The 27,489-nt window shown below is 35.3% G+C and overlaps 1 protein-coding gene across 2 annotated transcripts in view; it reads right to left on the reverse strand.

The window, feature by feature from the left end:
* Positions 1–2,157: 2,157 nt before the first annotated feature.
* Positions 2,158–27,489, reverse strand: part of LOC129453586 (uncharacterized) — a 110,957-nt gene continuing 85,625 nt past the window's right edge. Inside the window, exons 1-8 of one of the 2 annotated variants that reach the window (XM_073859608.1) lie at positions 7,123–7,178; positions 6,566–6,595; positions 4,720–4,981; positions 4,489–4,628; positions 4,056–4,335; positions 3,808–3,947; positions 2,564–2,646; positions 2,158–2,317 (exon numbers count right to left, since the gene is read on the reverse strand). In XM_073859608.1, the coding sequence (XP_073715709.1) occupies positions 2,174–2,317; positions 2,564–2,646; positions 3,808–3,947; positions 4,056–4,335; positions 4,489–4,628; positions 4,720–4,981; positions 6,566–6,595; positions 7,123–7,177 (1,134 nt within the window). In that variant the 5' untranslated portion in view covers position 7,178 and the 3' untranslated portion in view covers positions 2,158–2,173. Of the gene's footprint in view, positions 2,318–2,563; positions 2,647–3,807; positions 3,948–4,055; positions 4,336–4,488; positions 4,629–4,719; positions 4,982–6,565; positions 6,596–7,122; positions 7,179–27,489 lie in introns of those variants that run through there. The other variant, XM_073859609.1, reaches the window with a different exon arrangement.

Consider the following 27,489-nt stretch of genomic DNA (forward strand, 5'->3'; position numbering starts at 1 on the left):
CTGCCTACCGTGCTTGTGGGGAACCAGCTTTAGCCCTGCACGCAATGGTGTTGCTTCAGGTTCACCAGACTAAGGCTCTGAGGGCCCTGCACAAGGGATGTCATGATCCGGCAGCCTTCACAGACCTTCATGTGTCTACTGACGTCCACCTTGGTGGTCCAGGAACACCATTCCTGGCTGTGCCTGGCAGACATGCAGGATGTCGATAAAAGCAGACTCCTAAATACTTCGATTTCTCATGCCAGCCTGTCCAATGAGTTTGCTCAGCAATTCTTTGCTGCCTTTAAACAGACTGAGGTTATCGTTCACATCATGCGTCATAAGAAGCCAACACCTACCCCCTCAATGTCGGACCCTCAGTCTGCCTGTCGCCAAGGGCGTCCTGCAGCTGCTAAGATGGGCAACCTGGAGATGGAAGGGATCACTTTTCGGGAGATGGTGACAGCACTGGTCCCCCCCAGAGGAGGCCTGTGTGGGGAATCCTCAGTTACCCACTCAACCACAAAGAGAGGATTCTCCTTACGTTTCCAGAGAAACAGTGGAGCTATGACAGGGCTCATAACCCACTGTCACCAGGGGGTGTGTCGAGCAGCTTGGGACCCACACATCTCACCTGTTCAGCCACCCATCTGTGGAGCCAGGTGAGTGTTACTTTACACAACACTTTTGTCAGTGTGGCCAAAATGCACACACCAGCAATCACCTCTGCTCAGCTCACTGGGGGTAAACCAGTCGTGCCATTATTTCCTTTTGTCCAGTACCTGGGGGGGGGGGGGGCGTTGAATCAGCTTCCCAGCCCATCATGTTGGCTTTTACGCACAATCTGCTAGGCTATGCAGTTCAATTCCCCCGGCGACCCCCCCAAATTCTCGGCCGTTTATTACACTGTGTTGAGAGCTGCTGATGTGCATGTTCTATGTGCGGAGGACACAATCAAGCCAGTCTCTCCAATCGAGATAAGGTCAGGGTTTTACAGCCCTTACTTCACAGTACCCAAGAAAAGTGGCGGGTTGGGACCGATCCTGGACTGGTCCCGGGGCCATGGGTGGCCACTGGGGGGCCTGGCCCACCCTGTGAGTCACTAGTGCCCGCCCTGGATGAGCCTGCAGTCTGCATATATATATATAACTTCTGAATAAAAAAAAATGTGTTTGGTAAAATTTTAAAAAAATACATATTTTAAACATATTTGATTGGTTTGTCGATAGTGAGCGTGGAAATCTTTGGTTGTTTCCTAAGCATAGCGCAAACTGCTTAATGTTAGTTGTAATTTAAAAAAAAGCTGAGCGATCTCGTGTGGCAGTGCTATGGACATAGATTTGAATTTAAATCAGGCTAGGCTACTTGTCCGGTCAGGCAGATAAAATTCTCTTTCACTTGGCCTTTAAAAAAGTCCACTTATCCCTGATAAGCGGACAAGCACTGATGTTGATTCCTGTCATGTGTGTCTGCTTCAGTAGGCTAGGTCTAATCTTTACGACTAAAGAGGAGCCTCGCCTAGCCTCTGAAGGAAGTGACTTGTAAGGACTAGTCCTGCCAAGGAAGTATCTTTGACATTGAGAAACAGCTCCTGTTAATGATCAGAGACTTCTATATGGGGAACCTATCGGTAGCTCCATATTATATATGCCACCCAGTAATTCCTTTTTAGGGGGTGGCTTCTGCAGCATTCCTAGTTCCACCCAGTCTAGTTTACTTCCCAGTTTGCCTATTCCCTACCGTGGGTAGAGGAACAAGTAGTGACTGGCCTTATGCAGTAAGCCCAGGTTCTGTCCCTTTTGTAGAGGGCGGAAGGTTTACACAGACACCGGAAGGGTCAGCTTCAGTTGCGCTTTGGTAGGGATTCCCAATTCGTCGGTCAGGACATGACATCTTAGTGACCGACTGAAAGGGCAGTCTCGGTTACAGATGTAACCCTCGTTCCCTGAAGGAAGGGAATGGAGACGTCATGTCCCGTCGCCACAGTTTGCTGTTCCACTGCTGATACAGGTTGGGCACTAATGCTCGGCTTTCTCAGCAAATAATAAAATGATTTGGTATTGCACCTGAAGCTTGTTCTATACTCACGTGCCTGGTCGGTGCCAGCAGATGCAAATACATGCATGCCAAGTTCATTGGCGTTTTAGTAGCTTCTCAAAGTAGATTGGTCATTGGTAATCTCCAATCCCTTTCTTCAGGGAATTTCAGATCCAAGACCTTTTATGTACTTGCCTGGGATGTTCTGCGTGATGTTATGTTTTTTCACTTCCTCTTTATAAGGGATTTGTTTCCAGGACAGTGTAAAATCAGAGTTGTGTAGAGACAGAGCAGACTCCAACTAAAATTCATCAATGCACACATACAACATACTGTCAAACAAGATGTCATCAGATTTCTAAATGATTTACAGATTTGTAATTGCAAACAATGAAACACTGCCTTATATGACTTCTTTTTTAAAGTGGTCATGAACTGAGGAATCAAATTTGCCCTATAACAGGTCTTGATATCATTAATAGATACAGCAAGCTTCCCAAAGAACCAACACCAACTTAAATTTATTTTTCAAAGATCTTTTTCTAACCTGGTTGAGGATTTCATCACTCATAGCTGTTGCATTAACACTGGAGACCAATTTCAGTCTCAAAGTGCTTTTTATATAATGACCTGAAACACAGAAAACAAAACCTCAACAGTCATTTACAAATAAAAACACTGATATTTGAGAAAAATATTACAAGTGGTCAGAATGAACAAAAATCCAAGCAAAAAAGAAGTTCTGTCCAATAAGAGCAATTATGTATATATGTCCAATTACTGAAGACTAAACTAATAATGTGTAAGTGATCTTATAATGTATTATCATAATTTGTGCAGGCAAGATTCTGCCATTGAGATGAATGAGAATGCAAACAGATTATTTCTAAGGTTTTACCCATTTAAATAGTCAAATCTCATTCATTGCTTCAGTAATGTCCATATTGTAATTGCAAAATCGTGTTTGATAAAATTTTATGTAAAAATATTAGCTGATTCAAATTTTTTTAGTTATTTAATATTTTAAGTTGAATTAACTCAAAATTTGAGACAAACAAATCTTTTTTACGGTCTATTAAACTACACGTAAGTCTTAATTTTAAAGCATCAGAGTCATCATCACACAAAGTCTTTTCTATCACATACTGTTAAAAAAAATCTCTGCCTTAAATTTTTGTTGAATCAACTAACTGTTATTTATCTTGACAAGAGATGAGTTGCTACAACTTATAAAATATAGTTGAAATATGTGAACTTCATTTTATAAGTTATAACAACTCATCTGTGTAAGGGTTTTGTCTCGTTTTGTCACGTTAATGTATTTTATTTAGGTTTTGTTCAGTGCCATGTTTGTCTCTTGTTTCGTCCTGATTGGCTCCCTTGTGTTATGTGTATTATGTATAATGTGTCATGTTCCCATTGGTTCCCTGTCCAATCCTCTTGTTACCATTGTTCTTGGTTGGTTTTTGTTAATGGTAATGTGTAGTCATTGTGTCTTGTTTATTGGTTTTGCTATGTCATGGATTTATGTTTCTATCTGTTGAGTTAAAGTTATCTGCATTTAGATTCTCCTCAAGCTGTTTTCTTGGACTACTCGTTATAATCATTATAATTTGGTAGAACTTGAAAATAAATAACATGAATGTGACAAAACGAGACAAAACCAAAACATTTTGCAAGCAAAGAATTGTGTACAGTGCACAGACAGTATTCAATCATCAATTTACAGAATGTCAACTCTCAAATTTCCCAATTCTACCAAAATATATACAATTTGGTTTGAAAAATTACGTTTTCCGTAGACCTCCACTTCACAGAGAGAGAGATTGGAACGAAGTCCAGTCATGACCACATTTACATAGCGACCCTCCATTCCATTACATGAGTAACTGATAGTTTCACCAACTTGAAAACCTGAAGTTACAGCACATCTAAAGAAAGACAAAATCAATCAATCAATCAATCAATCAATCAATCAATCAATCAATATCTAAATCAAGCTGTTTAAATCAATAAAGTGATTTTATGAATAACATTACTTGGGATTGTTGTTTCCATAGTTTTCAGTGGAGTTTCCAATCCGAATCTCTGCTCCATTGGTTTGAGCCGCACAACAGTCTGATCTAGCAGTGATGATTACTGTACCAATCTCATATTCATACTGAAGATCCAAACTCAACCATGGGTCACTTTGATGTGCAGTAACGGCACAGTATGAAGCGTCACCTTTTCCATATCTTATACCATCTATAGCATTTTGAGGTACAAAGGGGTAATATGTGGATGATTGTATAGCTGCTGAACTTAGAGCCACATTCTCTACAAGAATAAACCAAAAGCAGTTAATCAGCCTATCTGAAGATACACTGTGAATGATTCATTAAATTCAATAGTTTCAAAAGTCAATTTTGTCAAATAAATGTAATTTCATCAGTGCTATATAACAGTACAGAATTAAGTGTCAGATCTAACCTGTTTCATAGACCTCAACCTCACAGAGAGTGAGATAATCTGTAAGTCCAGTCATGACCACATTTATATAACGTCCCACCATTACACCACATGAGTAACTGATAGTTTGACCAATTTCAAAACCTGAAGTTACAGCACATCTACACAAAGCAAACAAATCAATCAATAAATAAAACTTTAAAAGCATTATGCAACATGTAGACGTTAAACTGATGTAATGAATAACTTTACATGGGATTGTTGTTTCCATTGTTTTCAGTGGAGTTTCCGATATGAATCTCTGCTCCATTGGTTAGAAACGCACGACTTTCTGATGTAGTGATGACTACTGTACTAATCCCATAATAATCCAAGAGATCCAACCTCCACCATGGACTCAATTCACGTCCAGTAATGGAGCAGTATGATGCAGTAGATCTTAAACCATCTATAGCGTATTGAGCCGCAGTTACTGAGGATGATTGTGTCGCTGTTCCTTTACGTGCTAAATTCACTAGAAAATAAATCATCAAAGACAGTTGATCAATCAGTGTGGAGATATAAACACATCTGTCTAAAAATCTAATAATATTATCTAAACTTCAGCATCGCTCATGATCTGGTTGGAGTCTGGTACTTCATGAGGAACATGATGATCTTCATGACAGAAGTTTAATACAAATTTATCATAAACAAGGTATGAAGTTCTTTTAAAAATATTTGAAGTTTTTTAACATACAGAGGAGCAATTGTGACTGATGACTCAAATCATGAATGATTTTAAATGATATAATAAAGTTTTAAGAAATCAATATTTTCAAATTAAACAAATAATAAAGACATCGGCATTCACAAAAATAAGAATATATATTCATGAAAAAAAATCTCATTAAAAAAGTTTTTTTTTTTAAATGACTGAACGCAATAAGGGAGGATTATTTAAAGAGCATCTATTATCTGATTCACGATTTTACATTTCCTTTGTTGTGAAGATGTGTATTAGTTCATGTTAACAATATGCAAAAGGTACAAATCCCTAAAGTAAATGATGACACGAGTTATCGTCTCCAACGTAAATCTCCTTTCTTGGACGACAACAACAACAAACACATGGAATGTAGGCAACAGTTTACTTCCTTGGCCTGTTGATGTGGATACGACAGCCATTATCATAATCCGCCCGCTTCTGACTCACAGCCTGTTAGTTATCGATGTTTTCATATTCAAAGAATTTACTACTGACTAAACCATGATTCAAACACAATTTTTGTGCAGTTCAGAGTAGCGCTTGTTGTTTGTCGTACACAAATGCAGACATGGTTTTATTTTTTATATCCTTATGCTACCAATCTGTTACGTTCTGCTCAAGCCGCACTGGTAAAGTTGATCGATCAGCTTGGTCATCTGCATTTTCTGGATCGGATTTGATTAGGTAGTAAAGATGATATTAACTCCTGTCAGCATTGCATTGTAAGCTAATCTTCAAAATACAGTAAGGAGCATCACATTTTCGGCTGATGACAAAGGTATCCTTTTTCATTCTTTCTCTTATTCTTGATGCCATTCCAGCATATATGTCTATATTCATGGCGAGAACTGGTTAATCCATACATAAACATTATTCAAACAAGATAATCCAGACACAGGTTGGGGAAGGGACAATTTGGCATCTCCAATTTGCTTGACTTGCAAACTTGTTTTTGGCCTGCAGGAATGAAACCAGAGTACCCAGAGTAAACCCACGCTGGGACAGGAATAACAAAGGTATTCAGGCCAGTCACAACACACTGGTAAACTGGCCAATTGGAGGACACTGTACTTGTCAGAACGATGAGCTTTTCACAAAATCAATGTGTTTCAGGGAAGCAGGGCATAAAGAAGGAACAATAATGTACGTTATGTGGAAAATAATGTGTTTTCTTTAAACTTAAACCACACAAACCATTGTATTATACCAAATACACAACATAACACTGTTTTTAGCAATGTAATAGGTGCTCTTTAAACCATAAAACAAACAAAATCAGAAACGCATTAACAAAATTCAGTTCAAATTAAGGTTTTAGATTATGTGTGTCAAATATCAATAGGAGGTTACCTTCAAAACTACCCGGAATGGAAACAAGAACTGTTGAAAAAAAGTAATTTGAAAGTAAGTTAAATTAAGATGAACACAAAAGTCTTTTATTCTTAAGTTAGTAGTGTTTCAAATGATCATCTTGTGTGTGCCCACACTGCAAAAAATTACTTTCTTACTTAGTATTTTTTGTCTTGTTTTCAGTAGAAATATCTAAAAATTCTTAAATTGAGATACATTTACTTGATAAGCAAAGTGGTTTAAGATTTTAAGTCTTGTTTACTGAACTAAAGCAAATTTAGGAAACTTTAGGAAAAAATACACAATTTAAGTAAATTTGTGCTTAAAAAAATAGAGAAAAAAAAGTTTACTTTTACATGTTTGCTTGTTTTTATCACAAATTCACTTAAATGGAATATTTCTTGTCTAAAAACTAGAGTTATTTTCTTTGGTTATTTTGCTCATCAAGAAAATGCATCTTGATTCAGAATTTTCAGAAATTTCTACTGAAAACAAGACTAAAATACTAAGTAAGAAAGTCATTTTTGCAGTGCATGTGTGTCAGCTGCTGTACTCACCAGAAAGTAAAATCAGGTAAATGAGTTTCTTCATCTTTGACTCTATAAAGATCATTAAACTGATGAGAGAATATAAAAGATATTTAGCATTGATCTTCTGTTACACTTTGAGTTTCTTATTATGTTGTTATTATGATGATAACATACCTGTATGGAGTTAGATATGATGTCTTTCTCTCTCTTTACTCTCTTCTTAACTGTGAAATCAATTCAATCTATCACTCACTCAGTCTGCTATAATTTTAGTCTCCTCCCTCCTCACAACCTCACTGATAGTTTCATAAGTTCATTTCATTTGACCTCTAGAAAAACATTTTAAGTCTTTTACAAATCAAATCAGGTTCATATGCAAATCTGCCAATGACAATGAAGTCTTTACCCGTGATAGTATCAGCAGGGCCGTGCAGAGACCTTTGGAGGGGCAGGTGCTCAAAGTACAAAAAGGGCACGTTCCTCAATGACACACACGCACACAGTTGAAACAAATAACAAAGCAAAGCAGAATAGAAAACATCATTTTAAATATAATATTTTATTTTCCTTGCAAATAGAGTGAGAAAAAATCTACAGTATATAGACAGAGTTTTATATCTATATATTTATGCATTTGGCAGACACTTGTATCCCAAGTGACTTACAGTGCATTACAATGTATACATTTTGTGTGTGTGTTTTGTATGCAGTTTTGATATTATATGATATTATATATTGCATTGTGACATTAAGATATAATTAGGTTTACAGGCTTGTTTTTTTTTTGTCATATTTAAAATATAATTCTGTTCTAATCCTGTTCTGAAAATATTCTTTTTAACTATTTAAATAATAATAAAACAGCATTTATGAGGATAAATTAGAGAATTATACAATCATGAGCCTGATAATTAGTAATGTAAAAACTATTTTTATGGCGCTCTATGTTTTTTATATAAGCTGGTTATATAAACAACCCCCCGCACGTGTAAATACCAGACACAGGTTTGGTTTTGTGTATTTAATTTTACTATAAATGACCAACTTAACTGAATCTGTTTGGCATGTGATATTGATTGTAAAGCTAAGTCTGGTTTCTCTCAAGGATTTGGCTGTCTCAATCTGCTCCCTCATTCGGTAGTCAGGACACTGATCACAGAGTTGACCATTTTAAAATAAGAAAAATTGTGTCTAAATAGTTTTAGACAAAAATATACAATTTAAGTGAATTTGTGCTAAAAACAAGCAAAATCGGTAGTGGGGAAAGATAAAAAATCTAGCTTACCCCATCGGCAAGATTTTTGTTGCTTGATTTTTTCTTGAATTTAGTGTTTAAGAAAAATGTTCAAGATATTTTTGCCTACACCATTGGCAGATTTTTTTGCTTGTTTTATGCACAAAATCACTTAAATTTGATATTTTTGTTCTAACCACTAGATTGATTTGGGTCGTTTTACTCATCAAGAAAAAGCATCTTAATTTAAGAATTTTTTGACATTTTTACTGAAAACAAGTCAAAAATACTAAGAATTTTTTTCTTGAAAATCTTTTTTTTTGCAGTGTATATAAAGTCTGAGTCAAGTCTGAAGTCATTTGTCACGAGTCAGAGTCAAGTCATTTCATGGCTCATTAAAAAAAATCTCATACTCAAATCCTATTTTCAGTGTTGGTTTAAACAAAACATACAGTATTACAAGTCTAGAAACAGTTCTGCTGCTTAATGATTATACCTTTAGCAAGTAAATAAAACAAAAGTTGGCAGCAGATCAATTTGTTAATACATATTTATATTAAGAAATAGTACCTTTGCCCTTGATGCTGTAAGTGAGGTGTGCAATTCAAATTAAAGACATGCAAATTGTGAGGAATAGACAAACAGCTTTTACGTCTCACACATTTTCTAAGAACGTCTACTATATATTTTACTACAGGTGTGTCCAGTTGACCTTGAAGAGAAATTAAGCAGTCAGACTTGCACTCTATTAAAATATATATACAGTTGAAGACCAAAATATTGGCACTCTTGGCAAATATGAACAAAAAATGCTGTGAAAATAAATCTCCAATGTTTCTCCTGTTGAGATTTTTTTTTATCACAAAAATACAGTTTTATTAAAGTAAAACAATTGAAAGTAGGAATTTGCATTATTAAATATATATTTTTTTTATAATACACTCTAGACAAAATTATTGGCACCCCTAGAAATGTTTATGAGTTATATATCTCTGCTGTATATTACCATGTTACAAATTACAGTATTAATTGCAGCTGTTTACCAGTAACTTACTGTAGATTTAAATATATGTTAATTACTGGCAACAGTTTGTTCAAAGTTAAATGTAATAAATTTCTATGTTACAAACCCAGCATGTGTTCTGTCCAATATTTACCTATTATGGTTCAAAAATAACCCAGACATTTTTAGAGTGTAATGTTATCTTCCCCCCACTTTCAATTGTTTCACTTCAATGAAAAGCTCAGAAGGAGAAATTTTGTAGATTTATTTTCACAGGTTTTTTGCTTGCATATACCAAGGTAGCTATTATTTTTGTATTTAAATGTAAATATAAAAAAGGCTATTAAAGTAGCCATTTAATAGAATAAAGAAGGTTTTGTTTTCAATACAAGGGCGCTGCCCTCTACCAATACAGCAGCGTGTGACATCACGTTTGTTCTTGTGCATTGTCGCGTCAGCAGTGGGGAACCTTCAGGGGCCTTCTATTCCTTCAGAGAAGGCCTAAAGAAATTAATAATAAAAAATATATAAAAATAATAATAAAGAATTTAATGAAAATATGTTTTTAATTTCTATTTAATTTAATTTAATACGCAACATGATCTCACAAAGGTCCGTGGGAAAGTCACAGAATTTTGTGCTCATTTTTCCGTGGCATTCTCACGGATCTCCGCATTTTTCTGTGGCCCTTCTATGGACTGTCTTTTTCCGTGGCATTCTCGCGGATTGGTTGCTGGACTGCTTTTTCCTATTTTCAAACCCCCCCCTCCCCCCCGGGGGGTTAACTTCTCGACCCGCACCAATTAGTGGGCGGGATGACGTCAGTTTTTAACGTTGCTAACAATATCTATATAGCCTTCTGTGTACAAACATTAATAATATTAACATTACTATACATCGTTTAAAAGGTCTACGGGTTTAGCATCAGTGTATGGTCTCTGTTTTGAGATACAGATGCTCTAGCATCATAAATGTAGTATTTTGTTACAGAAGTCCAGATAACAACATGCAAAATATAAACGGGACTTTTTACCTTTGTGTTGATATATAACGATCGTGAGTCGAATCCAGTTTGTTTCAGATGTTTGAATAACCCATGAAAACAGTCTAATAGAAGAGAATACATCCAAGGACCATTTTTGTCCACAAATGCGTATAATGCATGAAATATAGATATGAGGAGCTCTTTTCCAAAACGCGATAAATGCCTTTTTTTAACGAGTTTGTCATGTCATTTGCCTGTGCACTGAACCTACACTGCAAAAATGACTTTCTTACTTAGTATTTTTGTCTTGTTTTCAATAGAAATATCTAAAAATTCTTAAATTAAGATGCTTTTTCTTGATGAGCAAAATTACCTAAGTAAATAAGTCTAGTTTTAAGACAAATAATATACAATTTAATTGAAATTGTTCTTAAAACAAGCTAAATTATCTGCCAATGGGGTAAGAAAAAGAATTGTGAAATAAGATTTCTTTTTTCTTAAACACTTAATTCAAGTAAAAATTTCTCACCCCATGTGACTTATAACGGGAGGTGTTGACACCATATATGGTTTGTTGGAGGCATTTCGGAATGCAAATGACCATGAACGTGCACGAGCATGGTGCTTAAGAACACATGGGATTTATCATCAAAGATTACTTACTGATGTGCGTACGAACCACGTGCGCATGTTTGATAAATCCCGTTTTTTTTTTTTTTGTACTTACGCACATACTAAATTTCATTCGTAGGTAAAAATATATAACATTTTCTATGCAATGTTGATAAATGAGGCCCCTGGGGTCTCAAACTCAAACTGGGAAATTTCATTAGAGGGTTTTTCTGTAAATGGACTTTTTAAATTCTATTATGTATACTATATGTATAATGTATAATAGTACTTAAAAATATGTATAAGCAGTGTTTTTTTATCCTTTTAATATACATTATTTTATAAAAGTAAGTAAAATAACTAATGCCTATTAAAATCTTGCACTAAACTAACAAATTAAATTTCTGAATACATTTATAAACTATTATGTTTTGTTTTGTTTTTATTTTTGGAATGTTTTCAGTCAAATTGACTACATAATGTTCCATCTTTGTTACTCCACAGTTTAATGAATTTGCTAATATGTGTGGAAAAAATTAATAAGTGATCCTAAAACTTTTGAAGTGGTAGTCAATGTTATATAAGCTAGTTGGACAGAAAAAAATTATAATACTGCTTTTTGTGTAATTGCATAGCAAGCTAGATAATAATATATTATACTTCATAATATCCTTTATAATATACAGCATCATACTTTTATCTTCTGTGCGTTTCTTCTCATCGTTTCTCTTTCCCTAACATGAGCACTTTGATGTTTTTTTTCTCATTCATAGTTTAGTATGTGTTGCATTAAATCTACGGCTCTGCCTCCCTATGCTGTGACTCCATTAGAATTTGTTCCTTGATGTAAACTAATACCACCACAGCTCTTCTCTGAATAACAGCAGGGTATCCACCTGGAAGTAACAAATCTTCTCTGGACAAACACAACAAAGTCCTAGATTAACTGATGACAATGACAATGCATGGTGACAACGAGGTTTAGATGAGGAATTAAAATTCGATCACGCATTCTGTTATCCTCGCCATCACGGAGCGCGTGGCTCATGGCTGTGTAGCAATGCAAGACCCCACGCAACAGAGCACAACCCTCGAGAAAAGTATGAAACGTCTCAAATCGTTTTAATACGCGTTGTTAGACGCGACATGTGAACGAATTCTTAAATGTTAAAAAATCAAACGAATATGAAACAAAGTGAATAAAAATCTTTTTGTGAGCCAGATTATGCTTTATTGTTAAAACTGATTCGGGCTGCAACTGGCCTGTGGGCTGGGAGTTTGAGACCACTGGCTAACACTCTCACTACTACTCACCAAGTGCAATATCCAACACTAGTGTTTATGCATAAATATGTAAATACATATGTATATTTTCACATTTATTAAACACAGTTGTGAGATGCAGTACTTTAATATGTAAATCTGTATTTTTTGTATCTATACATTTTTGTCAGGTTCAGTGATCTTATAATGTGTTGAGTTGTTTGTTATTATGTAGGAAAAAATCCCAAAATAATCCGTTATCATAGAGCCATGAAATATTTTTGATGAAAATTCTGTTCTATTTCTGTTTCAAGGTCAGCGGTTACCAGCAAGAGAAGAGTAAATGATCGTCACATCACATCTGAATGAAGATTGACCTGAAGAGAAAAAAATCTGTTTATACAGGTGACAATGTAAATGACTTCTCACTGAACCTGAAAGCTGCTTTTACAATTGGTCATGCATTTTAACTATAGGATAAGTATTCAAATATAAAGATTAGTTTTAAATGCCCTTGAGACACAAACAGAAATCTGAACAGATTGAATAACATGGGCTGACTGTGATTGATTTTTTATTTGATTATAAAGTTCACAAGTTCAAACTTACATACTGTATAATTTATAGAGTAATTTTGAATGCGTGTTTGGCATGCTGTCCGGGGGAGTGCTTCGAGCTTGGACTTGGCCTGAACCCAGAGTACCCCCCCCCTGTGTAAGTGTTTTTTTTTTAGAACTAAAAGTGTGGACAAGGGGTGGTGGGGGGATGCTGTGAACTGTCAACAGATCGATGTAAGACTGCTGAGTCTATATGTACCCTCTCATGGTTGATTGCTATGTGTTTCCACCTGTGTATAAAAAGAGGAAGACCCATGGAGAGAGAGAGAAAGAGAGAGTTTAACAGCATCTGTTAACTCCTCAAATGAAACTAAACTGTCCAAGAGTGGGCAGTTGTTACAAAAGCTGTTAAACACATACAGTATCCATTACCATACCATCAAACTGCTGCCAATCCCCTTAATTTACATTCACACTGATGCTGGGGAATAAATTCTTGACTCTCCCTGTTTGCAATGGTATTGCAGGAAAAGACACCTGAATCTCAGATAATACTTTTTCAATAGTAAAAAACAGAATGGTCCCAATCTTTATGACCAGATTTTTTGCAGAAACCCATCCGTCCATTGAGCTAAGATGACAGGTTTTATATAGAAACTGTAGGACTGAGCTATGTAGAACCATATGGCCCCTATATGGTTCTACACAGGTGCTATACAGGTGCTTCACCAGTGCTATATGGCACTTAAACCGATTCTTCTATGATTACGAGCAAAGAACCACTTTTAGTGCTATATAGCACCGTTTGTTTTTAGAGTGAAGACGAGCTGAATATCAAACACAACTCCAGAATGGTAATGTTAAATAATAAAGATAATAAATTGTTATTTATCATTATTCCTTCAATTTGTTGTGTTTATTATAAGCAGCCAGTTATATAAAACACGTAGGCTACTTTAGTAGGATTTGTATAAGTTCTTTTGATTTGTTGCAATTAAATTAATTAATTGCATGCACTGCATGAAAAGAGGTGTATCCGTACTAGGAAACTCCTGTATACACCACTGATTTTCGTAAGTATCTACTAGTTCCACTGAAGGTAAACTACTAATTCCACTAAGTTAGGAAACTCCTGTAATGATACCAATTCGGATGTATCTTGCTGAAGGGATATCCCTGTGGTATATGCAGCCATTTGTTGCCATGGCAAGTAATCCCATTGAAGATTTTGGCAGGGGCCACTTTCACACCTACAGAGATAGTGGAATTTCACACCTTTGCCCAATAATGGTGTCCCCATTGGTGTTTAATCTCAACACTGATTGGTTGCTTTTAAAACCCTCTCCCAAAACTCTGACAACTATTGGGACACAACTTTGAAACTTTCCGGTTGAGATGATTTGATTGGTTACACTTTGTTTTTAGCCCAACCCAAGCCCTCATATATTTGTGACTTGATTGGTTATTTGCCTGCTATGCAGATAGACTACAATGCTCCCCCCACACTATATACTACTATAAACCTCAAAACCCTTAAAAAAATAAAAACTTGAATTGAGTCTGAAATGTTTATTTAATAAAAACCCTGAACAATTCACAATTGTCACAATCACAAAACAATATTATACACAACTATTAAAGGTTGTATACATAAACAATGTTTTTTAAATTGATAAATATACAGAGAAAACCATATAAGACCAACATGAATTAGGGAATTAAGGAAATATGAGCAAACAAAATAAACAAAATAAAAGCAACAATGAAAACTACATTCAAAGAAGAACAATGTTATGTAGTAAATTATCTAAATAAAATGTACAACAACTATAATTGCTTTAAGAAATCAGTCCTAAGCACTTTTTTTGGATGGGATTTTTTTCCAAAACGACGTTTGAGTTTCAATATGTCCCCCACAACGTCTGTGATTTTATGTACGGATTTGGACGGGATTAAAATTCTCAGGCTATTCTAGAGATGGGAGTGTCTGTTTCATGCGTTTGGTTGCATGAAGCACCTTTAGTTTTTCCCCTTAAGCATGATACTTAAGGGGTGTTTCCCCTTACCTAAGAGAATAACTTAAGGGTGTTGCATAAAATCCCTTAAACGTTTCTCTTAGGTAAGGGAAACTGTAAAGTGTTTCACGACAGAGATCCTGGTTTAACGTTATAAAAGTATTGTTACCATAAAAACACTCCTAAACCCAGTCACACAACGGAGGCAAAATGGATAATGGACAAAGAAATTGATAAGAAAAACAAAAAGAGAAAGCCAAACTGGATGGAGGATGAGAAATGTATAATCCTAGAATAATACAAGACAAGCCATTTTAAAAAGCAAACTAAATCCCAATGTAACCTCGGCAAGAAAACAGGAACAATGGAAGGAAATAATAAAGTCGGTGCACGAAATATCGGTGTAAAGAAGACAGTCCTGAAGGTTATTTATAAAAAATATGAAAACATCTATGTTGTGGCAAAAAAAGGAGCTAACTGTTAAGAGGGAGACCAACACAATTGGACACAGGAGTGGCTCCACTGCAAAGCATATAACTGACCAGACAGTGAGCATCCTTGTCGTATAAGTTTTCTCAGTGGTGTGCTTAAACCACCACATATTTGTAGAACACAAAGGATATTTGTGTATAAGAGTTTGATCCATGAAATAAAAACATCTCCAAACCCCAAAGTACTCATTGTTTCAAACAAGAAACCATAGTAAACTCTATGAAATGCTTTTTCCTGATCCATAAAACAAAAAGACATTTTTCACTTCATATGGTTAGGGTACGTTCTGTCTCTACTCTATAAAAAAATATCTATATAAAATGTATCATATATTGCTCTTCTGTAGGATTTATCTTGATGTATTAAATCTCCCAGTATAGTTTTCAGCCTATTTGACAAAACTTTAGCTATTAGCTTATAATCAGTTTTTAAAATTGACACAGGCCTCCAGTTTTTAAGAACACTCAAGTCACCATATTTTGGTAAAAGTGTTAATTCTGCCATTTTAACTTTTTTAAACACCCTTGGGACCACCTCATAAAAGTTTTTTCCAATGTATTTCCACCAGGCTTAAAGAGTCCACTGATAGTCTATCAATTTCAGGTGCTCTACCCGGTTTAACAGCATCAGTTAACTACTCAAACTAAACTGAACTGTCCAAATTCTTGCTTTGTGTTTAGTAAGAGGCAGCTGTTGCAATAGCTGTAAAACACATACTGTATTAGTTTCTTCTTTTTTATACAAGTCTGAATAAAAATCCACTGCAAACTTTCTCATTTGCATTAAAACAGAAGTATTTTGTATATTTGCTGTGCAAATACATCTACTGATGCTACTGGACACATCTTCAGTGACGTTCCTGGAATCATTGGGTGTTTCAGGTCTCTCAACAAGATAATTGCATTTTGTGAAGGACTTTTGACAGAGATCAGATTTAGAATGATACTCAAAACAGACAAGGACATACAGCTGTTTGCATTAGGGCGATACTTCAGAGTATAAACAATATGAAGATTTAATTAAATGAAAAGATCATAATATACATTTTCAACATAAAGCAACAGAATAGTCATGCTTCCTTCCAATATTTTTATGTGTAAATTCAAACTAAACATCAGGATTAAAACACTACACTGAAAGCCCTTATGTTTGTAATCATGTCTAAAATGTACCATATTGGAATGATAACGTAACAATCAGAATTTATTAAACTTATTAACTTACAAAAACCATAAACTTAAAAAATGCAAATGGAATGAACTCTAAAGGATCAGTACAAAATGTCACAAGAAATTCCCATTAGACATTGCGACTGAAATGTTTTTTACTCTTCGTCAGAAACTTATGGGACATAAATAGTTGTCAATACAAGAGTTTTACACTTTGTGTTTGTTTTTTGATATTGTTTAGATGTAAAAAAATAGTTTTTTGTGAAGTCACCATTACAGGTGATCAGTATTCACTATGGCAGGGGTCACCAAACTTTTTTTTTCTCTGGGGGTCACATTATCGTTCCTGACTGTGAAGGGGGCCGGGTCAGCTATATAACCTAGAATTGTATGACCCAGACCAAAATGACCACAAGCAGGCCCCCACTGCCAGCTCTGTGACAGTTATCTGCACGTGCGTGTCTATCACTGCTTGATCACAACCATGTCGGGTGACGAAAATTCGGCAAATATAGTTAATTTTATAACTAAATATAATGATTTAACTTAAAAAAATCAACAAAATACAAGATAAGAACATGTTTTTACTTTCCAAAAAACAATTACAAAAATAAAACTGCCTCATTGGGCCGGTTCAAGTAGGAGGGCAGAGGGGCTGGGGGGGCCGGTCAAAGGGGGATGGCGGGCCTGAGTCGGCCCGCAGGCCTTAGTTTGGTTACCCATGCACTATGGTATAAATGGAAAGTGTTTAACTCATTGTATTTCTCTCAGAAACACAACTTATAATTAAAAAAGGCCACTTCAATAATTCACTTTCATGCTTGATAAAAGCTTTCTCGGCCTAACCGCATGAAACGATTATGAAATCATGAGATATTTGGCCGCCATATCAGGGGTTTTGACCCACCTGGTTTATTAATTATGAATTTTAGACTTAAATGCATGTTTGATTAAACTATCTAAAGGTCTTTATATAGCAAAAGCCTAATCTAATCCCTCAGGAGCTCAGTGAAGGTAAAGAACTGATGAATGGGTTTGGTTTAGGTGAAGGGCGCAGTACTATACAAGCTCCTCTTCTGCCAATGTAATCTAACATAATTTATCATAAATGTTTTTGTCCAGATTTCTAAAACTGATCATTATTGTTTGGCTGTTGAAGGTGTTGAGTAGAGATGCTGTGATCTGTGCGAGACTGTGGGTGGGATGGCTGATGAAAAATAGAAAGTAAAATATATTATTGTGGACCTCTGCTTATATCAAAAGGTAAAATGAACTGAATTTGACTACAATCATTTACCTCAAGTTCTTTATAAATCAATTTTGTATGTTTGTGTAACAGTTCACATGTTTATGTTTAACCGAGACGACTATATGCAATATTAATGTCCTCTATCACGCACATGTTAGGATGAGAACTGTCACACAAGAAATGTACCACATAATAATTACTGTTTAGCTCAAAATATAGTGAATAAAAAATAAATATACCTGTATATACAGTCAGTCTTTATCAGATAGGTCATGTAACACAAGGACCTGTGAATAAAACACACGGATTCAATAAATCACAGTATTCTACATATCATTTCATATTATACATACTGTATACACTTATAAAAATATTTTGTTTTGGCTGTATGGTTCAATAAACACAAAGATAACTTTGAAACCTAATGTTTGTTTTATATATTTGAACTATTAGGAGGCAGTTTCCTGGACAGGGATTAGACTAGTCTTAGACTAAAAGAAGCTGTCCAAACTGAAAACAACTTGCACTGACATATCTTAAAAAACATCAGTGCCTTTGTTTTGCCTTAAAATGCACACAAGTAATGTTTTTAGTTAGGGGTGTTGGTTAAAATTTTTTATATTTCATAATTAAACTAAGGCCAAGTCCTGGCTTAATCAAATTCCTGTCCGGGAAACCAACACTAGAGACTATATGTGTTTGTATGTAAGCATTTAAAAATTGGGTTTTTAATATATAAATGTTTATTGTTAATTACAATTGTCATTTATCTTTTCCTTCAAAGATGTTTGTAAGGAAACCAACATGGGTAAATGACAGATAACAGCTGTTTGCACCACCGACTCCCTTTAAAGCGATAGTTTAGCAAAAAATGTAAATGACCTCATGACTTATTCACTCTCAAGCTATCTGAGATACATAAGTCCATCATCTTTTAGACGAACACAAGTTGAGTTTTTTTTTTTTTTTTTTTTGCAGTCGACTAATGCAGATGACAAAGAACCCACAGTAATTAAATATTTACGTTACATTTACAGGTTCTGCAGAAATGAGAAGAGATAAAACAGTATAGATTTAGACAGATTTCCCACTGGCTTTGTAAATGACTTGGCAACCTACAGGTGGTGACCTCACTGCCTGGGAAAAACATAACAAATCTTCAGATCTTAACACAATTAAAGGATCAAGCTCACCAAGGACACAAAGAAAAATATATGTGGACATCTCTCTTTTTTGAAAAGCTGTTTGGAAAACAAAGGTTAAAGCACTAAAAACACTATAATGTTTGTGTCACATTTTACCAATAGGTGGTGCTGTTACCAAATTAATATCAAGCAGATAAGACATGCTCATAATGACACATAGTTATTTTTGTGCCAATACACAGAAGTTTTGCAAAAATACAGCCACATGAACATTTGTATGCCTTGTTGTCAGATTTGTTAAAGTGGTTTACAAGAATGATTTAGTCAAGTGACACAAAAAGTTTTTACGACTGCTATACACCAGATGCTTACCCCACAAAGTATGTTCATGCCATAGGGTGTCTTTGAATCACCACAAACCAAAGATTCAGAGGAAATAAAGAAAATATATAAACATGGGGGTTTAAAGTGATGGAGGTGCTAGCGGGTTTGATTTAAACACTTATATTTGTGTTAGATATCATATGTTTCTGAGGCTGCCATTGACTTCCACATCAGAATAATAATAATAACGAATACAAGATGGATCTTCAGCCCTTCAGGGATTGACTCATAATTACAAAATATAGAAACTATTTAATGTAAATAGTTTTAAAATGACTTTATACTTGCCTGTGTTCTGTTGTTTCACTTTCTCTTTATAAGGGCGTCGTGTCCAGGACAGTTTAAAGTCAGAGATGTTTAATGACAGAACAGACTGCAGCTAAAATTCATCAATACACACATACAACATACTTATCACATCATATATATCACTTTTACCTTTCAACCCTTATGTGTTGTTGGGGCCATTTTTTTATTAATTTGTCCACAACTTTCTCTGTGTTTCAGCAAATGGAATAATTTATGGTGATATTTATACACATTTTAAGAAAATACATTGAAAGTTTTGCAAAAACTCAACAATATTCCGTGGGCAAATTCAATACCCTTTCATGTTTTTATGGCCAAGAAAGACAACTAAATTAAACTGCTGTAAAAATGCATCAGATGTTATACTGCATATAACTCAATGTACAAAGCAGAAATTAAGCTGTTTTATACAATCAAGCATGCATGATAATATGGTGCCATGGCTTTGCAACCCAAAAATGTTGTTATTATGGAAGTCAAAACGGCCACGAACCATAAATGAGGGAGGAAAAAAATTTAATATAATGTTTGCACAAAAACTAAAAATGCATTAAAGCCAATGTTTTTACTAATCTTTGACATGCTCAAGACTGTGAAAAAGGTAAAAAAATCCAATCCACAATCACCTTTTATATTGAAAATCATTGTTTGTGTGTCCCCCCCAAATCAGTGACATCACTTATGAACTTGACAATGAAAGCGTTAAAATCATGGATTTTTTTGTAAAGATTTGGTAGTTTTGAACAGTACTTGGGTGGATTAACAGATTTATGCCAAAAATGTAAAAATAATCATCTGATACATTTTTACAGCCGTTTAATTTAGTGGCCTTTTTTAGCCACGAACAACACCGAAGGGTAGTGAATTTGAACAATGCACAAGGGTTAAAGAACATTTATTTTTGTTAAGTTTTTAGGACTCTCAGAATCATTTTTCAAACCTGAGAAAGGATTTCACCGCTCAGAGCCGCTGCATCAACACTGGAGAGAAATTTCAGTCTCAAAATGCTTTTTTTTAAATGACCTGAAACATAGAGAACACAAACTCAACAATCACATAAACACTGATATTTAAGCAAAACTTTACAAGTGAAGAAAATTAAAAACAGACCATTTATGGAAAATCTCATTAAAAACCATCTAAGTGTAGATAATTATGTATCATAAATTACGTTTTCCATAGACCTCCACCTCACACAGAGCGAGATGACATACACGTCCAGTCATGATCACATTCACATAACGTCCTTCCATTCCCATACACGAGTAACTGACAGTATTACCAGTAAGCACAGATATTACAGCACATCTAGACAAAGAGAAAATCAATCAATCTCTGGAAATGTTTAAATAAATCAATCTGTACGCATTAAAGGCACAGTAAGCAATTTTTGGCTGCTAGATGTCACAATTAAACAATAACAAAAGTGTAGCTTGAAGAAGTTGTGTCTGTGCAGTGCCACATGAAGTCAAACACACCATATGATTTCTACTAGGGATGTTCACGAATAGGCAAATATTTGATCTGCAATAACAATTAAAATAGAAAAAATGCTATTTGAATGTTAGTTTGTTTTTAATGCACCATCTAAGGTTAAGGCTACTGCTTATTCAACCTGTCTTTTCAGATTTTAATGTAAAATATACATGAAAAATTAATTTCTATGTATTTCTAATTGTTTTGGCAATTTAGATTGCAGACTAATTTAAGTATTACTTGGGGTAATAATAATTGGTATAATATAATTTCTGTAAGGTTGAACAGTACTGAATTCTTAGTAATGGCCAGCATAAAACACCAATCTCTTTGCTCTGCGTGAGGTTTTAAAGCCATTTTTCTGAAGGCTTTTTTAAATAATTAAAAAAATTAAAATAATTTACAAATTTGTTTAAACTGACTTTATATATCAATACATAAGTAAAATGTAAGTACTCTGAAAAAGAGAGTTTAAAACTCCAGTGTCTGTAGACCTCTCACAACTGTTTTAAACACAGTTAATTATTTCCATTCGGGACGAAACAAATGATTGGCTTGCGCGACTATAACTCTCTCTCACGACCATGACTACCACCGCTGTTGCTATGGGATCTGCACACACATGCGCACACCCGATTGATTTGAACGTGCAAGAGGCACTTTAGGAAGAGCAAAAGTACAGCAGAAAAAGAGCATTCAGAACTCACACTACCTGCATATGCAGTCAGCGAAGGCAAACGAGAGTAAATATCGTGTGGCTTTTCCCCGAGTCGACGATGCGGTAGCGTTATTGTCTCCGGAGTAGCTGTAAAAAATGTCTGTAGAAATTACAGTATTACTGGGTATTACTGGCAACTAGCTGCCAGTAAGTTACTGTAGATTTTACATTTATGTTATTTACTGGTAACAGTTTGTTCAAAGTTAAATGAACATGAAACATTTTCAGTCTTTATCTTCTACAGTAAGTTACTGGCAACCAGCTGCATAATTACAGCTAATTTTTTACAGTGTAGTCCTCATCAGAGTCAACAATGCTTTCATCACAGAAACTCTTACATGCAAAACACCGTTTATGTTATGAATCTTCCAGGAAATTCACCTTCATCACAGTGTAACTGATGGTAATAAATAAACTTGTATCAATGCAATCTGTTTTTAGCTTTGTCTTATAAATATAACTAGCTCGTTTGTTACAGAATCAAAGCCATCCTATTTGTTTATATTCATCGTGATAAAGTTAGGTGTATTATTACATGTGATTCTGACATGATGTTACTACATGCACCGCGCTCCTTCCTCTACGCTCATCTCAGGTAAATGCTTCTCCCAGCAGAGCCGGTGTCATGAGCAATTCGGTCCCCCATGCTGGTGAACTGAGCACATACCGCCACTACTGTTCCATATTATCTATTAGCAGAGCCGGTCGGTGTTGCGCGTTCATGTGTTTTGGGGGCGTGGCTTAAGAAGAAACCCAGAAGGGAGGGGGGTGGAGTGAATGGAAATAATTAGCTGTGTTTAAAACAAGCTAAGCTGTGTGTACTTACATTTTACTTATGTATTGGTATATAAAGACAGTTTTTAAATTTGGAAAAAGTGTTTTGGACTTTTTATAGACTTAAACCCGCCTACTCTTCCTTTAACTTTAATGTACATAAACTGAGAAATGCCTATCCCTTATTTCTAGAGCAGTAAAAGCAGAAACCAAGGATAGCCGGATATGACACTATTGACAGGTGACGTAGGAGGGATGTTTTACACTGTTACATTTGCTAATGTCTCTGGATTCATTGCTGAAAACATGTAAACAAAATATAAAACACTGTGCTAGTGATATTTGGATAAGCAAAAATCTTACATATTGTGCTATTAAACTGATTCTGTGAATAACCGTACATGGGATTGTTGTTTCCATTGTTTTCCAGTGAGTTTCCAATACGAATCTCTGCTCCATTGGTTTGATCAAGAAAACCGTCTGATCTAGCAGTGATAATTACTGTGCCAATCTCATATTTATATTGAAGATCCAACCTCCACCATGGAGTATTTTGATATCCACTAGTAGCACAATAGGCATCAGGTGGTCCATATCTTATACCATCTATGGCTTTTTCAGGTACCCTGATGTAATGTGTGGATGACTGTATAACCGTTCCTTTGCGTGCTACATTTTCTAAAAAAAAAAAAAAAAAGATTTTTAAGACAGTGGATTACTCTTAAATTTACATACACCTTACAGGATCTGCTAAATGTTTATATAATTGAAAAAAATGAAGAACGATTGTGTGATTTGTATTAATATCACACTTTTAATACATACTCTTATAACTGAAGAGTTTGGTTCCAAAACGCAATAAATCCATTTTGACAAATTTTGGTAAAAACGTGTTTTCTATACCAAGAAAGTGACAAGATGAAAACAACTATTTTCTGTTACAAACTTTCACACAGCATCTTTAGGTTATAAAAACATAAAAAATTCAAATCCATAAGTTGATTTTCAAAGATTTATTATAAAAACTGATTATTTTTTCCACAAAATGCAATAAATCCATGACAAGTTTTTATTCAAAATGCTATAAATCTATTGAATCAATAGCCTATATAAATGTGCATCCATCTTTGCCATGTTATATTCATTTAGTTGACTAGTTGTACACACTAATTATAAATATAAACATTAATGTTATTAATCAAAACACTTACTTTGTCATATTAAGATCACTGTCATTGCGGTTACTTGACGTCTTCGCTTAACGTCTTTCACAGCGATCGGCTGTAAAATGTTTTTGGTCCTGCTTGATTTTCGTTGACTTTGAGTAAAATTATGGAACGTTTTTCATAAGATCCTCTGGGGTCAATGTGTTAGCATGAGAAGCTTGATGCTGTCGGGAGAACAAGCACCCGTCTCCCGAGTGCCTCTCAGGGAAATTATTAGATGCTGATGGCTTACGTTTCTTTCCCATCACAGAAAACCATCACAGGTTTAGCGATGCAATTAAAGTATTATTTTGTTTTGTTTGTTGATCACGTAGTACAAAGTAGATGAGGAAAACCAGGACTCCGTGTACTCAGCGCGTCCGCCATTGTTTGTTTACATTGCGTGACCGGTGGGCTGTAATATCAGAAATGGATTTATTGCGTTCTGTAAAAAAGGAGCAGTGGCGTTTGTCGCATTTTGGGAAAAAAGGGAGAAAAGATGACAGAATAACACGGCGGATATTGGATTTTGCGTAAAATTAAGAATTTACTTTTAAATACTGACCTGATATAATGCTGATTTTGGCAGTAACTCATTTTTTTCAAAAATGGCGTTTATTGCGTTTTGGAACCAAACTCTTCAACTGAATTTACAAAAAAAAATCCAGTTCTCAAGTTAACATACAGCACGCTTGATTCTGTGCAATATTAACCAGACAATAAATGTTTGTTTTATGGTTTGTATCTGCTCTGAGACATTCAACTGCACACTGGTCTTTGGCCACACAACCCGGCATTTTGATATATAATAAAGCAATATGTCTTGAGTGTGATTAGATCAGAGATACAATAACAACCGTGATGATAGAGGGCTATGTCACACAAATCCAAGAGCGATATTGCTTTTATACAACCGTTCAATGGCACAAGTTTAAAAAAGCAAATAAACTAGAAAACAACTTACTTGTGAGGCAATGAGCCGTGTAATAACCGGAATAATGTACAGTCAAGCTGGTTGTTATTGCAAAATAACACACTGTTGGGCCTTATTTCTGTGATAACAACCTGCTACCTATAGATTATACCCTACTTAAATATTTGATTTCCCAGATCTATCTAACAGTACAGAATAAGGGGTAACGCTTTATATTACGACCCGCAATGTACGGCGTTATTAAACAGAATCTACAGCGTACCTATTTGTAACAACAGAGTACTTCTACAGTGAGTACTTGTAGGTATAAGGGAACAATATGTTATGTTTGGGATAATAAGGAGGGAAGAATATAGAAATTTGTATTTATTTATATTCTAAGAATATTATAACTACAGGGTACCTATTGTAATATGACTTAGGCAAGTCTATGGGAAAATTATGTATTGATTTTTTTAATGATTTTATTGTGCATTTTCCATATTCGCTACTTACCTGATGAAAGTTTATTGTATACAGTCGATGTCTACAAGCCATGTCGGCAAATAAAATATAACAGCACATCACTTTTATTTTAGTAGCCTATATTATGCTTTTAATAGCAAGTCCAGCTGATTTAATGTGTTTATATGTTTAAAGGCAAGTACAATAAAAATAGCAACTAATCTGTAATTTGAAGTAGTGCTTTGTTCCCCCTTGATCTATGACATGGGTCTTCAACCAGGGGTGCGGAACTGCAAGGGGTCTGCCAAATGATGTTTAACCACAAGCTATTTTTTGCTTAAAACGTAAAATATATGTACAAAACGTTACATATCCCCTTTAAGCTGTGCACGTGCGTGGCCGCATAGGCGCGCATTTAGTTTACCCAGCGGACCAAAATAAAATATATGAAGATTATTAAAGGAATAGTCTACTCATTTTCAATATTAAAATATGTTATTACCTTAACTAAGAATTGTTGATACATCCCTCTATCATCTGTGTGCGTGCACGTAAGCGCTGGAGCGCGCTGCGACGCTTCAATAGCATTTAGCTTAGCCCCATTCATTCAATGCTACCATTTAGAGATAAAGTTAGAAGTGACCAAACACATCAACGTTTTTCCTATTTAAGACGAGTAGTTATACGAGCAAGTTTGGTGGTACAAAATAAAACGTAGCGCTTTTCTAAGCGGATTTTAAAGAGGAACTATATTTTATGGCGAAATAGCACTTTTGGGAGTACTTCGACTCGCCTGAAACGCTCCCCTTCTCCCTCTCATAATGGGAGAGGGAGGGTGTTACTGCGCCAATCCATATGAATTCATGCATGAATAACCGCCTCCTTAACTACACATTAATACATGTTTGTTAGTTAATGCATTAATTAACACTTTGGGTAACCAAAATCAAACATGCTTTAGAACAATGGTTCTCAACCTGGGGTCCGCAGGATCTGATGCTTTGAGATCAAATAAAGATGCATAAAATGTTAAACTAATAATTTTATATGCACAATATATTTTTAAAATGCATATGCTCACAATACCAAGATAGAAGGTTGTTAAAGTATTTTATTATGTAAAATAATTGTTCCCATTTTTGCTTACGTGCTTGTCAATATTGATGCAAAATCAAAATAAAGGTGAATGAAAACTTTAGAGCAGCAATGTCTCCAACAACGTCTGTGAGGTGCCCGCCAAAGCACATTCTATTATTTGTCTCAATTGTAAAATTTATTCATTACAGATTTTTTGTATTAGTTTGGCCTGGTTCATTTTTAAACAATACTAAAACATCAACAAGTAAAATAAAATAAACAAGTAAAACAAAAAGGTTTTGAGTAGACAATATAAAAAAGTAGCCCTCCAGATTGTTTTATCCATTGTGGAAGCACTTGCTCACAAAAGGTTGGAGACGTCTGCTTTAGAGCCTAACAGGCTGCGCGCTCGTTGGGGCTCCGCCTCCGTAGTCTGCTGCTTTTTGCGCTGTCAAAATATTCCTGTTAAAATCACTCTGACCAGTCCTCAAAAATGACAAACGCGTTAACCAAAGTCACAATGGCAAATGTATAGTGTTCATATAGAGACCATCAAACCGCCAAATCATACCAGTTTATTTGTAAAACCCATTAAAATGAGAACCTCTGCAATATTATCTTGATGTTATTTTAAACAATATTTATTAAATTTTTTCTCATTGCATCAGGATCAGTGTTCAGCCAGTGGCGGATCTACAGGGTGGATTGACAGCTTGCCCAACCAATTCAATCCATGGAAAGCGCTTTGATTCGACCGTAACTCTCCAACCATTGGGGATATAAAAAATGAATTGCTCCTATAATGCTTTTTTGGCATTATATGGTTTATTACTGTAATGTCTTGCTTTCCATCCACCAATCGCTGCTGTTATCTAGAGCGGAAGGGGCAGGTTTGAACAAAGCGTGCAAATTAGGGTGCACTCAGGAGCAGATTCGTGTGGAGTAAGAACGCGTGGATCACTGTGGTAAAGAAAAGCCTCGTAAATAAAAACGGTGTGCACCAGTAACACTGATGTTATCTCGCTGTTGGTAGATCGGGACTCGACGGCCCGACTAGACTAAGTTGATTTTCAATAAAGCAGTGTTAAATGTTTTGCTTCTGCGTCCTCTATGTTTCAGAACCAGTAGGTAAGCCACAGGCGTTTAGCTAATTAAATAAATACTTAATGCTTAAATAGTTAATCGTAAATTGTTGTAATATGCTTATACCATGCGAATGTAATGCTCATTTAACTGAAATTAACAGGCTTAATGACGTATGCAGCCTGTATATCCGACCTCCGGAGGATGTAGCCTTCTGTTTCAGCCATTGTAATACGGTTAGATTGAATAACGTCATTTGAACTTGA

Source organism: Misgurnus anguillicaudatus, chromosome 21, assembly GCF_027580225.2.
Source record: "Misgurnus anguillicaudatus chromosome 21, ASM2758022v2, whole genome shotgun sequence".
NCBI classification, from domain to species: domain Eukaryota; kingdom Metazoa; phylum Chordata; class Actinopteri; order Cypriniformes; family Cobitidae; genus Misgurnus; species Misgurnus anguillicaudatus.